This window comes from Crotalus tigris, unplaced genomic scaffold (genome assembly GCF_016545835.1).
Source record: "Crotalus tigris isolate CLP2741 ecotype Arizona unplaced genomic scaffold, ASM1654583v1 scf7180000018197.359167, whole genome shotgun sequence".
Lineage (NCBI taxonomy): Eukaryota > Metazoa > Chordata > Lepidosauria > Squamata > Viperidae > Crotalus > Crotalus tigris.
Window position 1 is genome coordinate 228769 of NW_024096876.1, and position 21960 is coordinate 250728.

Genomic DNA, 21960 nt, shown 5'->3' on the forward strand with positions numbered 1-21960 from the left:
CTCTCTCTCTCTCTCTCTCTCTCTCTCTCTCTCTCTCTCATGTACAAGACTCAGTCTGTAGATAAGCAGCACGCCTCTGGGTTCTACAGTTCCTTCCACACTTCCCCTGAAGGATACATGATGGAAGCAGCCACAGGGTACCCATCTGTTTTTGTTGTGGATCCAACACTAAGGGATGTTCCCTTTGCGCCACCCAGATGGAGGAGTCGGAAGAAATGGCAAGCTGGTCAGCTGTTCTTGGGATTCTTGGTGCTGCTGATGCTGAGTGGCTTAACCATCCAAACCTATCTTCTGATTTCCTTTCGCAAGGAACTGGATACAGCAATGGCACAGGTCATAGAGAGTGATCAAGTGTGGTGAGAATGAGGTTCTAGTGGGGCAGGAAGGAGAAACCAGGGAGTTGGAGGAGGAACCTACTCAATGAATATGTTGGACCATGTGTCCTTGGTGTAATAGGGTTTGGCTTCTCTTCAGTTGAAACCAGGACAGCTATGCTATCATTTGTTGGTGTAGTTGGCTCCACATATTAAATGTGTGCTCTTGTATTTGTGCAGGGGTATGTGTGGTCTGTTGGAGAAAAGAGAATAATAATTTCTTAGGTATGATAAATTCAGAGGGTGGTACTGACAATGACCAAAGTAGCTTTCAAAATGCAAAAATTGGTGGGAGACAGAGAAAGAGAAAGGCACTTCCAGCAAGTTAATTGAACAGCAGGATTTAGATTTCAAAGGTCATTTAAAACAATGGAGCTTTTAAGAGCTATTCAATTAATCTGATCTAAGCATGAGGCCAATATTTAGTGTATGGTACTGCCATTTCTAGTCTCTTTTAATGTATCTTGTATGAGATGGAAATACAAAGGGAAATTAAACAATTACCTTGCCTCTTTCAGGGAATTTTACAGATAAGCCAGCAGAGAATATCTTCTGTTTTGAACCCTTCTATATTTTACAACTATTTTCACTTTTTTTCTTAAGGAGAAAATGACAGAAGCTGGGCTTCATATATTTATCTATGCTATATCAATAGCTTGCCTGATTTTGGTAGCATGTTCTATAATTTAACCACTGCATACTTTCTAAATCATTGCTAATAGCTAAACAAAATGTGTGAACCAACCCACTGAGGGTTGACATTCATAAATCAAGACTAATTGTGACTTAGCCTGATGTGTGATTCCAGCCACTGTAGCTCTGCTGTGCAGTTGGCTTCTTATCCTAGAATCCTCTCTTATTTTTTGCTCACTTCTGGATTATTAACTACTGATAAAAATGCAAAAATCGGAGGAAATGGTATCCTTCTATTCTGGCTTGGGGTTAAAACCTTTTATTGACAGAGATTCTAACTTCATACATGTTGCAAGCCACATAACCTAGGAAGGGTTTCCATGTTGAATTGAATTCTATATTAGATTTGTTTTACAAATTTGTCATTTTTACATCTCCTACAATTTAATTCGCCATTATTCTATAGACAGGATTATATGTAATTTCCAATGAGACGCACAACTTTCTTTTTTTACAGCTAACCCCTGGTTGTCATGATACAATAAAAGCCAAAATAATAATAACATAACATAAATGCATACCTAAACTAATGATAACAATTATTATTTATCATTATTATTCATGACTTTCTGTGATTTAAGATTTATTTCTATGCATATGTAGGCTAAGCATGAGACCAGGATATACAGCATTAGGAGGTTTCTTTTCTTATCACATTTCTAACAGAACCATAGTAGCATAGGTTTTCATGCAAAAAGGAGAGTTCTCTTCCTCTGTTTTTGCTGGCTTCCGTTCAGACTGACTTTCTGCTCTTGCAAATGCAATTAGATTTGGGGGCAGGGATAGGCAGTTCTAAGAAATATAAGCTATTTTCACTCCTATTTATGCCTTCACCAATTTACCCTCAGTGAAAATTCAACTCTTCAAAGTGAAGAATGACTGAATGTTAAAAAATCCTGTGAGGATATCTTGACCAATTCCATCCCATGCATGATCTCTGTCCATATAAACAGTTAATGCAAGACCAAACTTTGTGGATACGTGCACAGTTGGTGAATTCACCTTAATTTAACTTCTGTTATGGTTGTCCCAGCGGTCTGTTATTGTAATGATTGCTTTTTTCAAATATTTATGTACCTGTTGGAGAAATAGAGGGGAGCAACATGTGGAATCCAGATTTTTAAACTCTAGTTTTCTTTCTTTTGGTGGAAATTAATATTCCAAAGAAATATGTTAAATAAATAAGAATGTTTGTGGAGAGGAAGCATGTATGTGTAGCAAAAGGAGAGCTGTTGGGTAGTGAATTTCTCGTGCTTTTTCATTTCATTTATTAACAATTGTCTACTGGGTTTGGGTTTTTTTAGGGAACAGCCAATGCGACTGCTGAAAAAATTATACAAGGTAAATTTCTCTTCTCTTTTGTTTCAGTCTTCACCTACAGTTGTTTCCATATGATACCTTTAAGTGCCTCAATGTCATTATTTTTCAGCAATTAGCAGGAAGTAGAATTAAAACAGATTTCAGAGATAGTTTAATATAATATAACAGAAAATTCCATTCCCACATGACAGCGCCACAAAGAAAAGGACCAGGTTAGGGAGAGAGGGTCATGGAGCAAATCTATCTGTGGTCATTAAAATTCAACACCAACTTGATGGCACACAACCAATCCATCCAATGCTAAGTGACAATTTCTATGCTGCAGTTTCAGTCAATTTACATGCTACTCCTTCCCTCTTTGCAGAATGGGAAGTTTATTGATGAATGCCCCTTAATGGTGCTCTTTTAGCCCATTCTGACCCACAAAAGAGTATGCAAATGTGTACATGCATATTCACAGTTACTGGTGTCATCTCCTTACTGTTTTTCCTTTTCATTACAATAGCGAGTAGTCCCAAAAGTGCTTTTTTCCAAAAGGAAACTGTATGTTTCGCTTCATGGATGAGAAGTGAAATGTCTTCAAGGAGAAAACAAAGTCCAGTTGCCTTTTGGAAAAAAAGCACCTTTGAGATAACCATGACCTGGATGACTGAGAATCACCATAGACAATAGTGCTTGGTCATTTCACAGTCAATAATATACAAATGAAGCCTATGAGAATAATCAGATATTGAGATGGAAAGGGCTGGAAAGGCAATGATGGCTCAGTAGCATTTCTCAGATTCATTTTGCAATAGAACATAGTAAGTGCTAGGTGAATGATGGCAAATCATTTGGATTCAGCATGTCAAAAATTAGGGGGAAAAACCTAATTTGACCCTCTTGGCATGTCAACCCCTCTCCCAAACAAAAGAGAAACAATTCTCTATCTCCCTTCCACCTAGGCCACTCTGAACAACAACACTAGGTGACAGCACTGAGGCTGAGCCTGAAGTAAAGGCCCTGGGCCTCAATTTCACCCCTAGTGCCACCACTGCCATTCAAAAAGGCCATTCAAAAAGACCCTTCCTCAAGTCATGTGAGCCTTGGAGAATGGCATGATTGCTCTCATGGCCCGGTGTTCCCCAGAATTTGGTGCATGCTGCTTACCGTTAGGCGGTCTTCTGCAGCCTACCTGAAGTTTTTATTCTTAAGCAACTTCACAGAATGTTCTCCTGCACCCTCTGAAGACTGTACAAAAATCATTCTTTCACATCCTTCATGGTCTCCGAACAGTGCATGAAAATGGGGCATGTTTTTGAACAGTGGTTCTCAACCTGTGGGTCAGGACCCCATTTGGGGTCAAACGATCATTTCACGGGGGTCACAAAACAATGCAGTCCGCCATTTTTTCCCCCTTTTCCTTAGCTGTGCTACTCCCTTTTATTCTATTGGCTTTTGAAAGCCAATAGAATAGACTTTCTTGAATAGAGTCTAATTCTATTGATTTTCAAAAGCCAATAGGAATTGTCCAGGCTGTCTCTGCCCTGCTGAGCCTGCCAAAAGTCCCATTCTGCAAACGGTGCTGCACCAGTTGAGTAGTCCTCAACTTACGACCGGTTGGGGGTCGCAGCATTAAAAAGGTTGAGAACCACTGCTTTTGAGAATACTGTAGTTGGTGTCGAATGTTGTGAACGAAGATGTGTTGTGCCATGTCATCTTTGACATACATGTCATAGGTTTACCATCACTGTATTAGATGTATCAGTAGTCAAAGATCCTCCATCCAATCTTTTAAAAAAGACATTCAGGAATACTATTTTTAAAAATCACCATTTCTTAATTTTTTAATAATTCACTGATTGTAGTGGGTATTGCTCCTGTAATACAGTAAAAATACTCGCATTTCATCTCTTTATTCCAAAGCATTTCTTTGAGCTGAAGGAAAGTTGAAATGATCTGGATTTCTTAGCACTGCCCAGTTGCTCTATCACCAGAACAGACAGGCAATTATTTCTGAAAGGCAAAAAATGGAGGGCTCTATCACCTGTAGATAGATAGATAGATAGATAGATAGATAGATAGATAGATAGATAGATAGATAGATAGATAGATAGATAGATAGATAGATAGATAGAATCTCCCATTCCCTGTCAAAGTATTTGACAGGGAATTTTTCTGCTCCATTTCTAAAGTGCACGTTTCCCTGATATGTTGCCTGGGATGCTCCTGTCCATTTGGGGTAAAATTCTGCAAGTGAATTTCACTGGCTCCTATGGAGCCAATGCTTATCATTTACTCTAATGGTTTTTAGACCTAAAGAAGGTAGTATAGTCACTATGATCTGGCCTTTGAAACATTATTATTAGTTTTTCCCCTGGGATTTTTCTTTTTAAAATAAGTTCAGGACTCAATGTTTTTTTATTAATCTGAGGTAGAAAGGGTGGGGTTTTTTTTACATTTTGATACTTTACCTTTGTACATACGTGCATGTGTTGTGTTGTCTATATAAGATCTGCTTAAAACTGCTTAGAGTCAGGTTTGTGGAGGGCTGGAAGATTATTGATGAATGCCCCTTTAATGGCCCTCTGTTAGCCCTTTTGATAAGGCACCAAATGGCAAAATAATAAGGAATAATAAAGTGTTTTGTGGTAAAAACTACCAGTGTTATTCTGGCATAAACTTTAGTGAGCTACAGTTCATATTATTAGGGCTAACTAAGAGTCAGTTTGGTTTAGTGATTAAGGCACCAGGCTAGAAACCAGGAGACTGTGAGTTCTAATCTCATCTTATCATGCAAGCCGGCTGGGTGACTTTGAATCAATCCCTTTCTCTCTGCCCTTGATGCCAGGCTTGGGCAACAAGCTGGTTGGTCAATTCCTGTCACAAACAATGGATTAGTTGATTTAAAAAAAGTATACTGCACTTGTGGGAAAACACTAGGAAGAAAACTGTACCAAAGGTGCTTTTTCCAAAAGGCAGCTGGACTTTCTTGGGTTTTTTTTCCCTCTTGAAAACATTTTGCTTCTCATCCAAGAAGCTTCTTCAGTTTGTTATTATCAGAACTGAAAAAGCTTTCAAAAAGCTTTCAAAAGGAAAAATAAAACCAAGAAAGTCCAGTTGCCTTTTGGAAAAAGCACCTTTGAGACAACCATGACCTGGATAATTCAAAATCTCCATAGACTATATTTCCTTGGGTGAGTTAAAAAAAAGTCAAATCAAGTCTTTAAACTGATTACATTACCATTGCCCACCCTCTCAGTTACACTTCTGCTTACATACTGTGTCAATTTTTCCACACTTTAAGGGAATAATGTATAATACATTAGTGGAACAATTCATAGTAACCTATTATAAGCATGGAATAACGCTGTGGGTGAGACACTGTAGGAATATGGAGGGTCTATAAAAAAGATATACAGTATACATCTTGATAGAAACAGTGGAAAAAGTATTACCAAACAAACCATAAGAATTACTTTTTGAGAACTGTTTTTCCCACCAGGTCCCTCCCCCCAATGAAATATGACATTCAAAATTCTCAATGAGCATAACTATTGAAACTTGGGAGTTGTAGTCTCAAAACTTCTGAACACAACCAGGCTAGTAAAGGCTGAATGAGCAAGTGAAACATCAATAAACACAATTTGTCTAGCCAAGTCATGCAGTTTTCTCAAACATTAGTTGACAGTTACCTTGGTTCACCCAGCTGAATAGGAAAGAGCAATATGATGTTCTTCTTTAATTCCCATCAATTCTGGGAGGAATGTGCCTAGACTGCCATCTTTTTTGGTGCATAATTTAAGGCCCTGACACTGATTTACAAAGTCCTAATCAGCAGGACCTGATTATCTGAATGACTACATATTCCATTCTGCATCTGTCTTGGCACCAGGTCCTGCTTCAGAAAGATGCTCCTACTCTTCAAAGCCTAGTTAGCAAATGCATGGAGAGAATTTCATCTCTTGCTCCCAAATTACAGAACAATTCCCTGTAAAAACAGGTGATCCTAGTGGTAAAGACACTCGCCTCCCACTTGGAAGGTTGAAAGTTCAATCTTAGGTAGCAGCAGATGTTTCTCTCCTAAGGTGCATAGAAAAAATATCTGCTGCAAACTCCATTTAAGCGCCAGGAAGGGCATCCAACCAGTAAACACTCAGCTCCATCCACTCGCCTGGATTCTATCTGAATAGGGACTATAGGGTCATGAAAGAGAGTTTTATGCTATTGATAGTTTTGAATCTTTTGATGCATACAATTAATGTATTTTATTTTTCAATATATAATTACAGTCTATCATTTGCAATGTTTGTAATATGCCTTCGTTAGCGTGTATAGAGCTTGTACAGAGCCTTCTCAAGCAGGTACCTGTTTTGATAACAATCAGTTTCATTTTATTCCTTTTAACAGCTCCACTCAAGCTTCCTCTCAAAAGGCCATCTGCTCATCTGACACTAGGTAGGAAATCTTCTCATAAAGCCATATTTCTATTCATCTTTTAAATGCATGGAAGCTGAAGTAGGACTAGTTCACTGCATGTGAATAAGACAGAATCCTTGAGACCTGGCTGGGGGATTCTGGGAGTTGAAGTCCACACATCTTAAAATTGCTGAGGGTGAGGAACACTGCTTTAGACACATGTGAAGCTAACTCAGCCATTATGGTTGTCGTTTATTCCTCTGTTAGATTTCTATACCACTTTCCTTCCAGAAGAGTAAGGTGGTACTCTCTCCTTCAATTTATCCCTGTGATGGAAGGTACATTAAGAAAGAGAGAGGAATTATCTACTAAAATCACCCAGTGAGCATCATAGCTGAGGGGAGATGTCTCATACTTACAGCAAAGCAGCATCCATATGTGAGGATATTACGTTGAAATAAACCTGGCTGTTGGGGGTAAGGGAGGTAAAGCTCAGAGCTCACTGCCCTTTCCCTTCCCAAAATGTAGTTTCAGCTTAAATTGAGATAACGATTCTCCAACGTTCACAGTCCCCTCCATGCATATATATGTGTATGTGTGTGTTTTGAAGCCAGATTTTTAAAATTAGTTTTCATCGCTGATCTATTAGTGAAGGTTCTATGCAAATTGTTTGATTACCTCTCTGCCCATCTATGAAACAAGGCTGGTTGTGTTTTCCAGAACCCCCCGACACTGCAATTATAGACGGAGTCCTGCAGTGGGAACATCAGAACGGGTTTGCTTTTCTGCACGACATGGATTACAAAGCTGGTTCACTGATTTCCAATGAGCCTGGCTACTACTATGTCTATTCAAAGCTCACTTTGACATATTCAAGCTGTCTAACCAAACACCGGGGAAATTCCCTGTTCACCCACAGCGTTTACAAGAGGACATCTCAGTATCCCGAGGAGTTATTACTGCTGACCAACTACATTACCTATTGCAACTCTAAGGACAGTGAACAGTGGCAGGGCAATAGCTTCCTTGCTGGGGTGGTGTATCTAGAAGAGGAGGAAGAAGTGTTCATCAAAGTAACAAACGGGGAGCTGTTGTTCTACAGGGATGACTCGATATCACATTTTGGCACCTTCATGATCTAAAGGCTTGAAGGTTGTGCATAGACTTGATTTTAGTTGAGCAATGAGAAGGGCCTCTTTCTTGTACTGCAGTGGAGTCACCTCTCAACATTGCTTCAGCCGTTTTTCAAATACACTGAAGGAAGGGCAAGGGGCCTGCTCATTTTTTCAGAAGAAAAAGTTGTTTGATAAACTGTTGGATAGCCATGACCAAAATAGAAAAGGATGAGAAAATATTTGGGGGTGGGAGGGAGGACATAGAGCTAGCTGACATTTCTTTGACTGGCATCCCAAATGTATGCCTGTTTTAGGTGACAGGCGCACTTCTTTTGGGAGAGGGGGCATCTAACTCTGTTTTTTATACATTATTATTTGAAAAGCTGTAAAATCCTGCAAAGGCAGTTTTATAAGGAGTCATGGTGGACAAAGAAAATGAGAAGACAATGTATCACCTCATGGTCTCTGAAAAGCTGCTGTATGTACAGGAACCTTTCCTCACTTGCACCTACTCACAACATAAACCTGCCCTGGCAGTCTCTAGGTTCTGCCTTGTCCCCATGAGGTTGCCTTTGTCTTGTTCCCAGCAGCCCAGCACCGAGAAAAACCTTGTAATGATATTTTCCTCTCTTATCTTGACCCTTCCTGAGGGCAGCCTTGAGTTGTGTAAACTTTGTTGGGTTTTGTCACCCTTGGAGTGAAGTCAGGGAACTACCCCTGAGTGGAAACAAAAGTAATGGAGGCAGGGCATGGATGGGCTCTGGGCAGAGACAAGTTCTGCCTGGATGAGCTTGGAGGATGGGCAGCACTTCAACTCTGCAGTAGAGGAAGGCCCTAAGATCAAGATTGTGGACTCATGAGTCACTTCATCCTGAATGGTCTAACCAGCACATTCCAGAATGCCATTTTATAATTACACTGACACAGCATTGTTGAGCCAAGGAGCTTCCTGTGCTGGCGACTGTTGCTTATCATTGCAGTGAAATGTCAAATGTAAGCTAAGCTTGAACGACTGAGCAGCTTTCTGACTATGACATGGGTCCGATAGTCAGGAATAAATAGCCATTCCTTTGTTATTGGCTTCAGAGCCCAGGAAGCCATTTAGTACTTGGATAGACATTGCCACTTTGAGCCTTTAGGCCTTATTTATTCTCTGATGCTTCTCCCTCATCTCCTACCAAAGGATCTTGGAAGGGGTTATATTAACCATTCTCTTCTATGAGTGCCTAGCTGCTTTTCCTTTTGCACAGTGGCTGCATTAACATAGGAATATCCATAGAATAGTATTGGATCACGTGATCGTGTCACTACTGTAATGCCCAAAGAGGGCAGCCTTTCCTGGATTAGTCACTGGCTCATGCTAACCGATCAGGAATTATGTACTAAACAGAGCAACTCTTGCCAAACCGTTTGACCAATTATATTTGGTTACATAATATCTCTTAAGGAAAAGAGGAGCATTGAAATATTATTGAAAGCAGAGGAAGTATGATACTTTTTGAAATATGTGTGGATGGCCACCTTAATACTGAAGGTATGATTAAAAGTAAATCTAACCAAAATGACCTTTGCTCTAGTGCTTAGAGAAATCATTCAGTCCTTTATTAAATAAGAAGGAAATGGATTAATTCCAAATCTTGTATTGAATGGGATCACTATACATTGGCGTAAACCAGGGTCCCAAAGAAGGGCACTAAGCAATTTTAATGAAGCAGCTACTGTATGTATGTGATAAAATAAAATTTCAAAGATTAATGTGTCTTTACTGAAATATATTGCTTGTGGGACTGCTCTGAAATAGGACTTGAAAACTGCAGCTATGATCAAATATGGCAGCCAGGGATGTTCCCATGCCATATTACATCTTGTTTAAGTTACACTGGTTTCCAGATTATTTCCCAGCACAGTTCTTGTACTCTATTACCTTTAAAGCTTTCATCAGTTTAGATGGAGGTTTTCCTCATTGCCTCTTGACCTTGCAGGACACAGGTTAGCTGGCAGAAATGTCTGTGGAGTAGCAGAGGAAAGGTCCAAAAAATCAACAGCCAATTGAAGTCCTTTTTATCTGTGTTGCATGTAAAAATGGGGTAAGATCTTGATCATACAGTTGCAGCATGTTCTTTTTTTTAACCTCCTCTGCAGACATTCTGGGATAATCTCACTTGCAGGACCATGCCCTGGAAAATTTAGTTAGCTCCCTAGCTTTCACTCTTGAGAGATTGGTCAAAGCCTCTTCTTTTTCCAGGCTTTTTGGGAGAGTTAAGCTTGGCATCCTGCTGCTATACTTGATTGACTATTATTCAGTTACTTCCTATTCTTTTATGTTTTATTGAGATATTGCTATGATTCGATACTATAGGCTTTTCATCTGTATAATAAGTAACCTTATTATTTGTTTTGGAATTGAAAGACTGGTTTTATATCTCTGAAATAAACAAATACGCTTTTGCAAAAGCTATCTAAATGGTGTGGTCATGCAGTGCTGAGCAAAGTTCAAATGAAAAAGTTGGGATGACAAAAGATGTTGAGATGGCATAAGCCAGTTAGGCCTTGTTTTCTCTTATTTCATAACTTATTTGCCAATTCTGGTCAAAAGATACACATGCATATATGTGCCTCTCTCAGAACCATTTTCACATCTCTGAAAAATTCTCTGACACTAGATTCCTTGACTTTTCAATGGCTCTTTAATCTCTATTGTATTGTCTAATGATGTGTATAAGTCCTTCCTTCAAGAAAAGAACAATGGAATGAGACATCCCATGAGATGGTAGCATTTCACAGATGGCATCCAGAGCATGCTAACTCTGCTAGATCTTATCTGACAGATTGAAGCCATTGGACAAAGATGATTCCTTTGCTATCCAGTCCCTGAGCCTTACAGGGCTTTAGAGTTGTCTACCAAACCTGGAACCAGCTACTTACTAGTGCAGCTTCTGAATCGGAGTGTCACTTGTGTGGCTATAGGTTACGCTTCACTGTCTTAGCCACAATGAGCCGACTGTGGGCCTCCAGATGTAATGAAAAACATCATCTAGTATCCTTTATCATGAAATGTATCTCCTGGTGCAGCAGCTCCCCTGGAGATTGCAGACTATCTGCCTGGGTGGAAGATGCTACTTTTTTTAATGCTAGGGAATTACAATAAAACTGAGAATAATATAACTCTGCTTATTATGTATAGGGGGAAAGGTTTCTGGATAACTATGGATGAAAAACAAATAATAATTAGGTTCATTTGGAGATAAATAGGAAAGTGTTGGCAATAGATGTTTGCAATGTTATTATAAAGATTCACATGGTTTCTGCTGTGCCTCACACTTGCTTCCTTTAGTCAAACCGCATCATAGGGGGCTCGATAGCATTACAGAAAGGATTTCCTGTGGCCTGCAATGCTTGGCTGGCTGGAGTGTGTTGAAGAGAAGGGCGGTAGATGGAAAACTGCAACATTTTTGTAACCTGAACCAAAACCATGAGCTCAGTTTTAGCAGCATTTGTGGTAGAAAGCCATCCACTATGAGCTTCATTTACTGAATACTGGCCCTTGTGAAAGGAACAAATGAAATTCCAGGACATTAACCTGAGGCTCCAGGTTCCTCCATCAGCAGCATCCTGTAGTCCTTACACTGAATGTTCACGAAGATGAGTGAAACCTGAAAAATTACTGAAAATACACAGGGTGCTTTCAAGTACATGAAAATCACTCTCTCTTTAGCTTAGAGCTTATCCCCATTTGCCCTTAACCACAATACAAAAATCTCAAAGCGAAACAGGTACAAGCCACCATTATCTGTTCAGGGTTAAAACTTCTATTTCCACCCTTAAGCCGGACATCATCTATTGAGGCTTTAAAAGCTGTTGTGTTTCACTGATTTATGTCAGAAACAGGTCAGGAGGGGGGGGTTAATAGTCTTATTGGACATTTTAGACTGCACCCTCTGCTTGTAAGGGTATGTGGGAATGACCCCGGGAGACTACGGGAGGGGAGACGAAGATGCTGCCTAGGGAATGATCAGATAAGGTCTGATCATAGGGAGAGAAGGCATGGCCTGCAGCTACATAATGGATGGAGAAAGAACCTCAGAAGGGAACCCTCCCACCCACCCCACAACTTCTCAAGCTGTAAAAGAGAGGATGAGAGATTTGTACTACCAGATCTGCAGAACTGATATTAGCCTTCCCAAGTAGACCAGACAGGAAACAATAATAGATGAGCTATTCTATTGTAAGGCTACATTAACACATTTTGTTAATTTGATTGGGGGGCTTTTCAAATCCCCCACCATCTCTTTTTACATCCTCAGAAGTTACGCAGTGATGTGGAACAGAGGGACATAGAGGCAGTGCAGGGAAGGCAATTAGAGCCACAAATATCATGCTGGTGCAATTTGGGGTCAACATGAGGATGGGTGGAAATAACCCAGCAGCACGGAAGGCCCTCAAACCAGTTGTTACTCAGATATCCCCAAAGCTCAAATGGCTTGTGGCTGCCACCACTGCCGCTGATGGCTCGGTGCATAGAATTTTGTGCAAACCATGACCTACATCCAAGTTTGTCAGGAAAATTCTTTTAGTGGGCAGTTCTTAAAACTCCCTTCCCTTCTCTTTAAAAGGCCCCGTTTCTGAGAACTTAAGGCTAGGAAAGTACCAATGATTGTATCAAATAATGCAAGTCTTTTATTCTAACTTTTCTTCTATCACAAATTCGATCAAGAAAACCACCATTGCCATTATGTGGACAGGAGTAATCTGTCCTTCTGTACTGTTAGGAAGTTCATTTTCCCCCAAGATATATATCTCTTCTTCCGTGTATGGCACTAGCACAAATCTAACATGTATTTGAAACAAACACCAGTAAGCACTATACATTCAATCAAATCATATCCATTAAGAGTTTCTATTGGGGAAGTTGTGCATCTGAACTAGGGTAGAAAAGTAATTTATGCATAGTATAGAATTCCATATCCTACTTCTCCCAAACTGCTTAAGATAACTAGAATTTATCCTTACTACAAATATACAATATTTCTATAATGATAATAAATCTAATCATCAAATAAAATAAAAATAAAAATTTAATTTTTATCTTTTTCAAGCAAGGTCCAAAAGTGGTCTCCAAATAGAAACAAACCTGGATAAACTTTTGCCTTTCATCAAATACATGATAGATGATTTTGTATCTTTGCCAGTTCTATTAATTTCACAACCCACTCTTTGATTGGCAGAGTTTGTATATCTTTCCATTTCTGCGCATACAAAAGTCTTGCTGCTGTTGTCATAGAAAGAAACAAAGTCCCATGTTCTTTCAATCTTCTTATCTGTAATACCTAAAAGAAAAGCTTCTGGTTTCAATTGTATATCCATTTATAGTATCTTCTGAATCAAACAGCATTCACTGGGCACAATACTTCTTGAAATTGTCCACCAAAGATAATAAAAAGTACGTTCACGCTGATTACCTTTCCAACACTTATTTGATATATCCTTATATACCTTTCACAATTTCTCGGCATTAAATGCCAAAGATACAACATTTTAGTTTAAAAAAATCTTTGATATTATAAATCACTGAAAATTTTAATCCATTAATCCACATACTTTCCCACTGATCAAACAATATTATATCCAAAGTTTTTGGACCATTTTAATCATTTAATCATACATTCTTTAACATATTGATCCTTTTGATTTGTTTTCAACAACAGTTTTATACCTTTAATTAATTATATACCTAATGATGAATAATAATAATATATCATCATTAATATATAAATCCCTTTCAAAATCTGTTTTATCATATACAAAAACAGTTCTTTTTATCCAGTTTCAATCTTTCTACCATAGGGAAACCGTTGGCAAATATGACCTACTTTTCTCAACTCTTCTCTTGTTTTTAATCTAGGTACTCTTTCAATAAAGGTCAATAAATCAGCATAGGTCAACCAGGTTTGTGTAACTCTCATTTCTCTTCTAAAAACAGCTTCCTGGGGTAACAACCATAATGGATTTTTGGAGAAGATCTTGCTGTCATGGCTGCGATGCCACATATCACAAGCTGACAGCCTGACATCAGTAACCGAGGGTGGGAGCAGGGAGGGGTTAGGGACGCAGGGAGAGAACCATGAATCAAAACCAAGCCATGCCGTCTCCTGAGAAGCATCAGCCATTTCAAGGTCACACCAAAAGAATGCTGAACCGGTGAGTGCATGAAGATAGGGACCGTTTCCCAAACAATTTGTTACAACCTAATTGGACATTGACTAATAATCGGGAGGGGGGGTTGGCCAAGAACCAGGGAAAGTTAACTGCATCTTTTGTATGTAAAAATCTCAGATCGAGCTTTGCTTCCTCTGTGACCACTTTGGCTTTGGTAAAGTATACTTCTGTCTAACTATGGGCCAGGAGTCTTTCTTTCCTAACTACCAAGTTGGGATGGTTGACACTTGCTTTATGTGTACAGGGAGTCAGGCTGTCTGTTGAAGGGGGTGGTGTTCCCCACTTGAAAGAGGCAGTGGTGTGCCCCCTCTTTAAGAGGCCATCCTTCCCTTTTGGGAGAAGGTTGTTGAGAAGGTGGTCAGTCTGCAACTGATGAGAATTCTGAAGGAAACAAATTATTTAGATCCATTTCAATCAAATTTCAAGTTAGGACTTAATATTGTGACAGTTTGGTCATAGAGGTTGATAATCTGTGGCAGAGCTGGGATGGCAGCTCTGTGTACTTGTGTACTTGTGTTCCTTGATCTCTTTGTCATTTTTAATACTGTTGACCACAGTATCCTTCTGAGCCAGCTACACGAGTTGGGATTGGGGGCATCGTTTTATGGTAATTCTCCTTATTTCTCTGAGGTTGAGAAAGATTGTCCCCAAGACCCCTAATTTGTGGAGTGCTTCAAAACTCTATTCTCTTTTCCCTCCTTTTCAACATTACATGAAACCATTGGATGAGGTCAAATACCCAAATTACACAATTCTAAATTACATACCCAATTAACTTATGATACCCAATTATATCTTTTGACTTTGATGTTATTGATATGAGAACAAACTTGGGAAAAGAGCACAACCAAGGCAATGGTCAGATAAGAGGCAGCTTACTCTACAGCAGGAATTGGGGCATGGCAACTCTCAGAAGGGACTCTCCCTAATTTCTTGGGCTGCAAAGGTGTCAAGGAAGAAATGTACTTTCAGATTTGCATGATTTTGTGAATTTAACCTTACAATAAAAATTAGTTTATCTGGGCATCCCTTGGGGTGGACTACCTTGCAAAGCTGACATCTGGGCTAGCCAAGTGAAGCTGGCCAGGTTATTTCCCAGTACCTGGAGGCTGTGTAAATTTAGATGGGGGAGAACCATTTCCAATGCAATCCTACCACGATTAGGTGATTGTGAGTATTTAGACTGACAAGATCTGGAAATACTGCAACTTTGACTTTGGATGGGGTTGTTCCTTTCCATTCAAAGGTGGAATATAATTTGGGCATCTTCCTGGACTCACAGATGAGCAAATGGCAACTATGGCCAGAATGACTTTTACCCAGATTTATCTGTGCACCAGCTGTTGCCCTTTCCTATATTAGGAGGCACTTTAAATAGTTATTCATGCCTTGATCTCCTTACAGCTTGGCCAATGCAATGCACTACATGGGGGTGCCCTTGAAGACCATCTGGAAACTTCAACTGATCCAGAATGCAGTGGTGTGGGCAGTGATGGGCCTGCCTCAGTATGCCCATGTAGCATCTCTGCTTTGCAAGCTGCAATGGTTGCCAGTTTGCTTCCAGTGCAATTCAAGGCATCCTGCATCCTGGTTGCTTGAAGACCTTCTTGTCTCCCACAGTAACTGCCCAGGTGTTTCAATCTGGTGTGATTGGTATTGTCAGACTAAAAAACCCCTCACCTATTCCCTTTTGTCTTCTATTCTTTTGGGGCCTGCCATTCTGTTGGGGAGGGGGTAAATGGGGGATTGTGTTGGTAACTTTCACTTTCCTCTTTCTTTGTTTGATCTCCTCCTTCTGAGATGGAATATGTCTCCTTATCTAGGAGACAGTTGCAAAGAAACGAAAGCTGGAGAAGACCTTGAGATGCACACCAGTCAGCCAGCCATCAAGCCACCTTTGGATTGCCTGGAGTTCAAATGGACATTATGACTTTGGTGGGATGGGGCATATTGCTTGCTTTCATTATATCATTCATGCGGGCTTTTCTTCAGATCTCGCCTTATATTACCTGCTATCACTAGTCCCTAATAAAAGTTTCCTTTTGAGACAATGCCTGTTTCAAGAGTTCTGCTTTCTTGGGTGATTAATTGAAGTGAGTCTTGACAGGCATACTGTGGGTTCCACTGATTAAAAAATGTCACCTACTAAGATGGTGCCTGCCCACTGAAGTGAGGTTTACCCCAATATCATGATATCTCCCAACTTGCTAGTGTTTTGAAAATCTTCACCCAGGCCTTTGAATGACTGATGCCTCTTTCTTCCTTTTTGCCTTCTCTAGATTTGTTTCCTTTGCCATTGTTGTTCTTTTGTTTTGTGCTGCGGCTGTGTTTTGTATTGTTCTATGTTTTTAACAATTGTAAATGGTCCAGAGTTCTGGGAATCAGGTGGTATATTATTATTGTGGCCAAATGCACAGTCAGCCCAAATTTTAGACTGGATTTGGCATTTTTTGTCCACCTATCTAGTCCTTCCCAAAGACTTGGGATAGACAAATATGGCTGTTTAATAATATTAAAAGTATTGTTGTGGGATGCAAGCTTTTCCAAGGAAAGCTACCTTTCGCAATTGACTGGTGGGGATTTTTTTTTGTGTGTTGATGGTGTTCAAATGGTGTTTCAAATGTTTTGAGATTGCCCCCAACATGCCTATTACTGTTGGATTATATTTGCTTATTATTTCTGTTATGTCCCGAGCCTTGCAAATGGCTCGGGGCGTTTGCAGGCGGTCCCGGGCAGGTGCAAAGCTGCCCGGGACCAGACAGGCTGTCGCCAGCGCCGTGCGCATGCGCGGGTGCTGGCGCGGGAAAAGTATCGCATTGACCCGGGAAATGCCTATATAAGAAGCTGGGAGGTTTTGGGAGCTGCTGAAGCCATCTACTTGTGAGCTGAACACAGAATAAAGAAAGCTGAGAACTACAACTGCTTCTCGTGTCTGCTTTTCGCCAAGGACTCAACACTGGCAACGAGGATGGGATCGCCTTGCATCACCTGGAAAGGAAGAAGTATAAGCTTACCCAAGTGAGTCCTGAGCGGCAGAACGGCGTTGACTCGGCAACTACTCGCCAATCCAGTGCACATTCGGGGGTAGGCTGGCTGATAGACCCGTCTCCTGAAGATGGCAAAGGTTGGAAGGCTTTCGGAGTTCGACGTCTCACATCCAGAGCGGTGGGAGTCCTACGTAGCCAGGGTGGAGAACTACTTCAAGGCAAACCAAGTGAGGGAAGAGAGCTTGAAGGCTGCCACCCTGCTTTGTGTTTGCGGTCAAGACGCCTTCGAAATCGCAGAAAACCTTGCAGCACCTGTTCCAGTAGAGTCTGTTAGCTACGCAGATCTAAAGAAGCTACTGAAGGAGCACTTCCAGCCTAAGATGTCCGTCATCGCATGGCGCCACACCTTCGAGCAGAGGGATCAACGATCCGGAGAGTCGGCCAAAGAATACATCGCCGCATTGAGGAAGGCCGCCAAGCACTGTGAGTTCAAGGACCTCGAAGAACGACTGAGGGACCGATTCGTGTGCGGCTTAAGGCATCGAGATCTACAACAGAGGCTTTTCGCCAAAGAAGAACTGTCCTTCCAAGATGCCTTAAGAGAGGTCACCGCAGAAGAAGCAGCAGGCGGCGCCGTCAAGAACATGCGGCCGATCAGAAACAGTCCAGAAGTTGCATCCGTGCACCAGGAAGACGTCCAAGGAAACTCCGAGGAGGATCCGGACGAGGAAGTCGACCGTCTCCACCCCACGAAGGAAGGAAATCAGAAGGGAAGCTCTTCAGCTCCACTCAAGTGCATCGGCTGTGGAGGTCGCCACAGGAGAACCGACTGCAAGTTCCGCTCCGCTACCTGCCGGGCATGCGGCAAACAAGGACACATTGCAGCTGTGTGTCTGGGCCGACGAAAGGTACAACCTCAGGAAGAACTGCGCCTGAAAGGTACCAGGGTCCCCAGCCAGAATAGGGTAGGGTTTTGTGCTTCGCGAAGAAGCATCCTCAGGACAGGCACACACAAGCCCATTAAGAAAAAGCTGTCACTCAAGGTGAAGCTACAAAGGGTTCCATTAACTATGGAACTAGACACAGGGTCTGCCCTTTCAATCATCTCCTTGCATACATTTAGGAAGATTTGTTCCGGTAGTGGAACTCAGGCCAAGTTAAGGCCTTCTGACATTGTGTTAACAGATTTTCAAAATTCAAGAGTGTGTGTTAAGGGGGAGGCCACCCTTAACGTGCAATACAAGAGTTTTGAAGGTCCACTAGACTTATTAGTAGTAGGGGGTGAACGAACGAGTCTCATAGGACTCGATTGGTTTGAGGCCCTGGGGATACACGTCACAGGACTCAACAGCTTACAAACACTCGACCTACAGGAAGTCTGCAAAGAATTTGCAGATGTTTTCAGCCCCCAGCTGGGCACATTCAAAGGACCCCCTGTGTCCTTAAAGCTAGACCCCACTGTCACTCCCATTAGAATTAAAGCAAGAAGGGTCCCTTTTGCTTTAAAGAGTAAAATTGACACTGAGTTAGACAAACTGATCCAACAGGGAATTCTAGAACCTGTTGATTCCAGTCCTTGGGAGACCCCCATTGTCACGCCTCTAAAGGCAAATGGGGACATTCGCATTTGTGCTGATTACAAATGCACTCTTAATAAGGCATTGCAGCAACATGCCTATCCTGTTCCTGTGGTCAGTCATATCCTGGCCTCCCTCAAGGGGGGGCGTGTTTTTGCAAAGCTTGACCTAGCTCAAGCATATCAACAGCTGCCTGTTGATGATGCTGCTGCTATAGCTCAGACTATTGTGACCCACAGGGGGCCTTTAAGGTAAAAAGGCTACAGTTTGGAGTGAATGTCGCTCCTGGGATTTTCCAAAGCGTAATGGAAAACACACTACGGGGTATACCAGGGGTTTGCCCCTACTTTGATGATGTCTTGATTGCAGGAGACTCCACACACATTCTAGCTGAAAGGCTAAGGGCTGTTCTGTTAAGATTCAGGAAAACAGGCCTCAAGCTCAAAAAAGACAAATGCAAGATTGGGGTGCCTTCTACTGAATTTCTGGGGTTCAAAATTGATGCTGCTGGGATTCACCCTGCTGAATCCAAACTAACTGCTATTTTAGAAGCACCTAGGCCAAAGTCTAAGGCCGAACTTCAGGCCTTCCTGGGCCTCCTGAATTTCTACAATTCCTTCCTTCCACATAAAGCCAGTGTGGCTGAGCCTCTTCACAGGCTACTAGACAAGCAAGCAGTGTGGCAGTGGTCACAAACGCATGAGGCTTGTTTTAACAAAGTCAAGGCCTTGCTCACTTCTAACAGTGTACTTGCACATTTCAACGAGTCCCTTCCTGTGTGCATCGCTTGTGATGCGTCCCCTTACGGGGTAGGAGCTGTCCTGAGCCACCTCAGGTCTGATGGAACTCAGGTTCCTGTTGCATATTACTCCAGAACATTGTCTTCTGCTGAGCGCAACTACGCTCAGATAGACAGGGAGGCTCTGGCTGTTGTTGCTGGAATTAAAAAATTCCATGATTTTCTATATGGCAGGCATTTCACGGTCTTCACTGACCATAAGCCTCTGCTGGGATTGTTTACCACACGTAAGCAGACTCCTCAAATCATTTCCCCTAGAATGCTTAGGTGGTCTATTTTTTTATCTGCATATGATTTTTCTTTACTCCACAAGCCTGGGAAAGAAATGGGCCATGCTGATGGCCTCAGTAGATTGCCTCTGCCAGTAGTAGAAGCTGACCCTGCGCCAGCTGTCAACATTCTATCAATCCAAGCCTTGCCCGAGCTCCCTCTTAGTGCCAGGGATGTTGCCGCTGAAACAGGTACAGATCACACACTTTCACGTGTCCGTTCCTGGGTTTTGTCTGGTTGGCCTGAGCACTGCCCTAGTCCTGAGTTTCAGAGTTTCTGGTCCAAAAGGAACGAGCTGTCCATTTCTCAGGGTTGTCTGCTTTGGGGAAACAGAGTTGTCATTCCCACCTCAATGAGGACTAGGGTCTTAGAATCCCTCCACGAGGGTCATCCTGGCATTGTTCATATGAAGGCTCTTGCGCGCAGCCACTTGTGGTGGCCTGGTTTAGATAAAGATATTGAGGCTAAGGTGCATGCATGCCACCTGTGCCAATGATCCCGCCCAGAGATGCCCTAAGCTCCCGTGCATAGATGGGAGGAAACACAGTCCCCATGGTCTAGGGTGCACATTGACTATGCTGAGCCCTTTCAGGGCCAGTTCTTCTTGGTCCTTGTTGACAGCCATTCCAAATGGCTTGAGGTTGTACCTGTCTCATCCACCACCACTGCAAAGACTATTCAGGTACTGAGGGGGTGACAGACCACAGTCCTAGGTCGTCCAGAAAAAGGGTCAGGAACGCAGGAACTTGGTGCACATTAGCAATTTTTTATTTACTAACTGACAAAGTCAGCACTGGGGATAACTTCTCCCCAGAGCCCTTTATACTGTGTCCACGCCCACATCCCCACCCTCCACCCACAAACCACCATCGGTCAATTATTCTTATAACCCCACCCCTGTGCCCTAACCCCCCTCCCCGTGCATTTCCACCCCCTATGGTCCAGCGTCCGCCCGCCTGCTGTTGCTGCCGCATGTTTGCTGTTTTCAGTTGCAACGGTAAGTTTATGTGCTCAGCTGTTGGCCAGTCCTTTCCAGCCATACTGACAGTATTGTGCGCCTCCTTCCCTTCTAGGGCCACGCCGGGGTTGGCTTGTTGCTGGGGAGGGTGCTCTGGGCCGGCTGCGGGACCCCCCACCACTCCAGAGAGGGACCGCACGCTGTCCGACATGTCCGGCCGCTCCCCGTCTCCCCGCTGGCCGGTAGTATCCAAGATTGGCTGGGAGGCTGTCGGCCATCCCTGCGCTCCCAGCTGGTCGGCGGGGTGTTGTAGTCCAGTTCCGGCACCCTCCGCGGCGCCGGGAAGAAGCCCCATGCCGCCAACACCCTCCGCGGCGCTGGGAAGAGGTCCCACGCCGCCCGCCGCTGTCAGTTCCTCCCCGCCTCCCAGCTGGGCAGCAGGACGCCTTGCAGCCGTAGCGCCTTCTCTGGTGACGAGGGCCGGCCGGGAGGCGGCCGGCCGCTTCCCTGCTTCCGGCTCCTCCCCGCCTTCCAGCTGAGTGGCGGGGCGTCTTGTGGTCGTGGCATTGGGGACTGGCCGGGAGGCAATAGGTTGTCTCCCTCCTCCCGGCGAGCGGTTGCGGCAGGGCGGGCTGGCTCCGGCTTGGCGTGTGGGCTCCTTTCCCCCCCCCCACCGAATGGCAAGCCCCTTGGGGCTTGACATGCGGCTCCTCCTACCACGTCCTCACCTGCAAGAAAATGACAAGAGAGTGAGTTTCCTTGGTTGTGATGTGCCTGGCCCGGTTTCTCCGGCCAGCGCTTGTGGAAAGCCCGTATGAGTCGTGGGGCATGCACGTCCCCCTCCCTCACCCAGGATGCTTCCGACAGGGGATATCCCTTCCATTGGACAAGGTACTGCAATTGGCCACGTCTCATTCGAGAGTCGATTATCTCCTGTACCTCATACTCTTCCCCAATAACTGGTCCAGGCCCCTTAGCCCCCACAGCGGTTCCTTGTACTAACTTCAACAAGCTACTGTGGAACACTGGGTGCACCTTTCCTAGGAGGGGGGGTAGCCTCAGACGTACTGTGACTGGATTGATTACTTTGACCACTTGAAAGGGACCTACGTATTTTGGGCCTAATTTCTTATTAGGTACCGGCAGCCTAAGATATTTTGTCGATAAGTAGACCCAATCCCCCACTTTAAAGGGTGGGTGGTCAGTTCTTTTTTTATCGGCCTGAATTTTGGTGGTTGCCTCTGCTCTTTGTA

At 42.9% G+C, this 21960-nt stretch overlaps 1 protein-coding gene across 1 annotated transcript; it reads left to right on the plus strand.

Annotated features, from left to right (window-relative positions):
- Positions 1-19: 19 nt before the first annotated feature.
- Positions 20-10333, plus strand: TNFSF14 (TNF superfamily member 14). The gene is made up of 4 exons (XM_039348889.1): positions 20-333; positions 2372-2408; positions 6777-6824; positions 7506-10333. The coding sequence occupies exons 1-4, from the start codon at positions 40-42 to the stop codon at positions 7925-7927; spliced, it is 801 nt and encodes a 266-aa protein (XP_039204823.1). The 5' UTR covers positions 20-39; the 3' UTR covers positions 7928-10333.
- The last annotated feature ends 11627 nt before the right edge of the window (positions 10334-21960 follow it).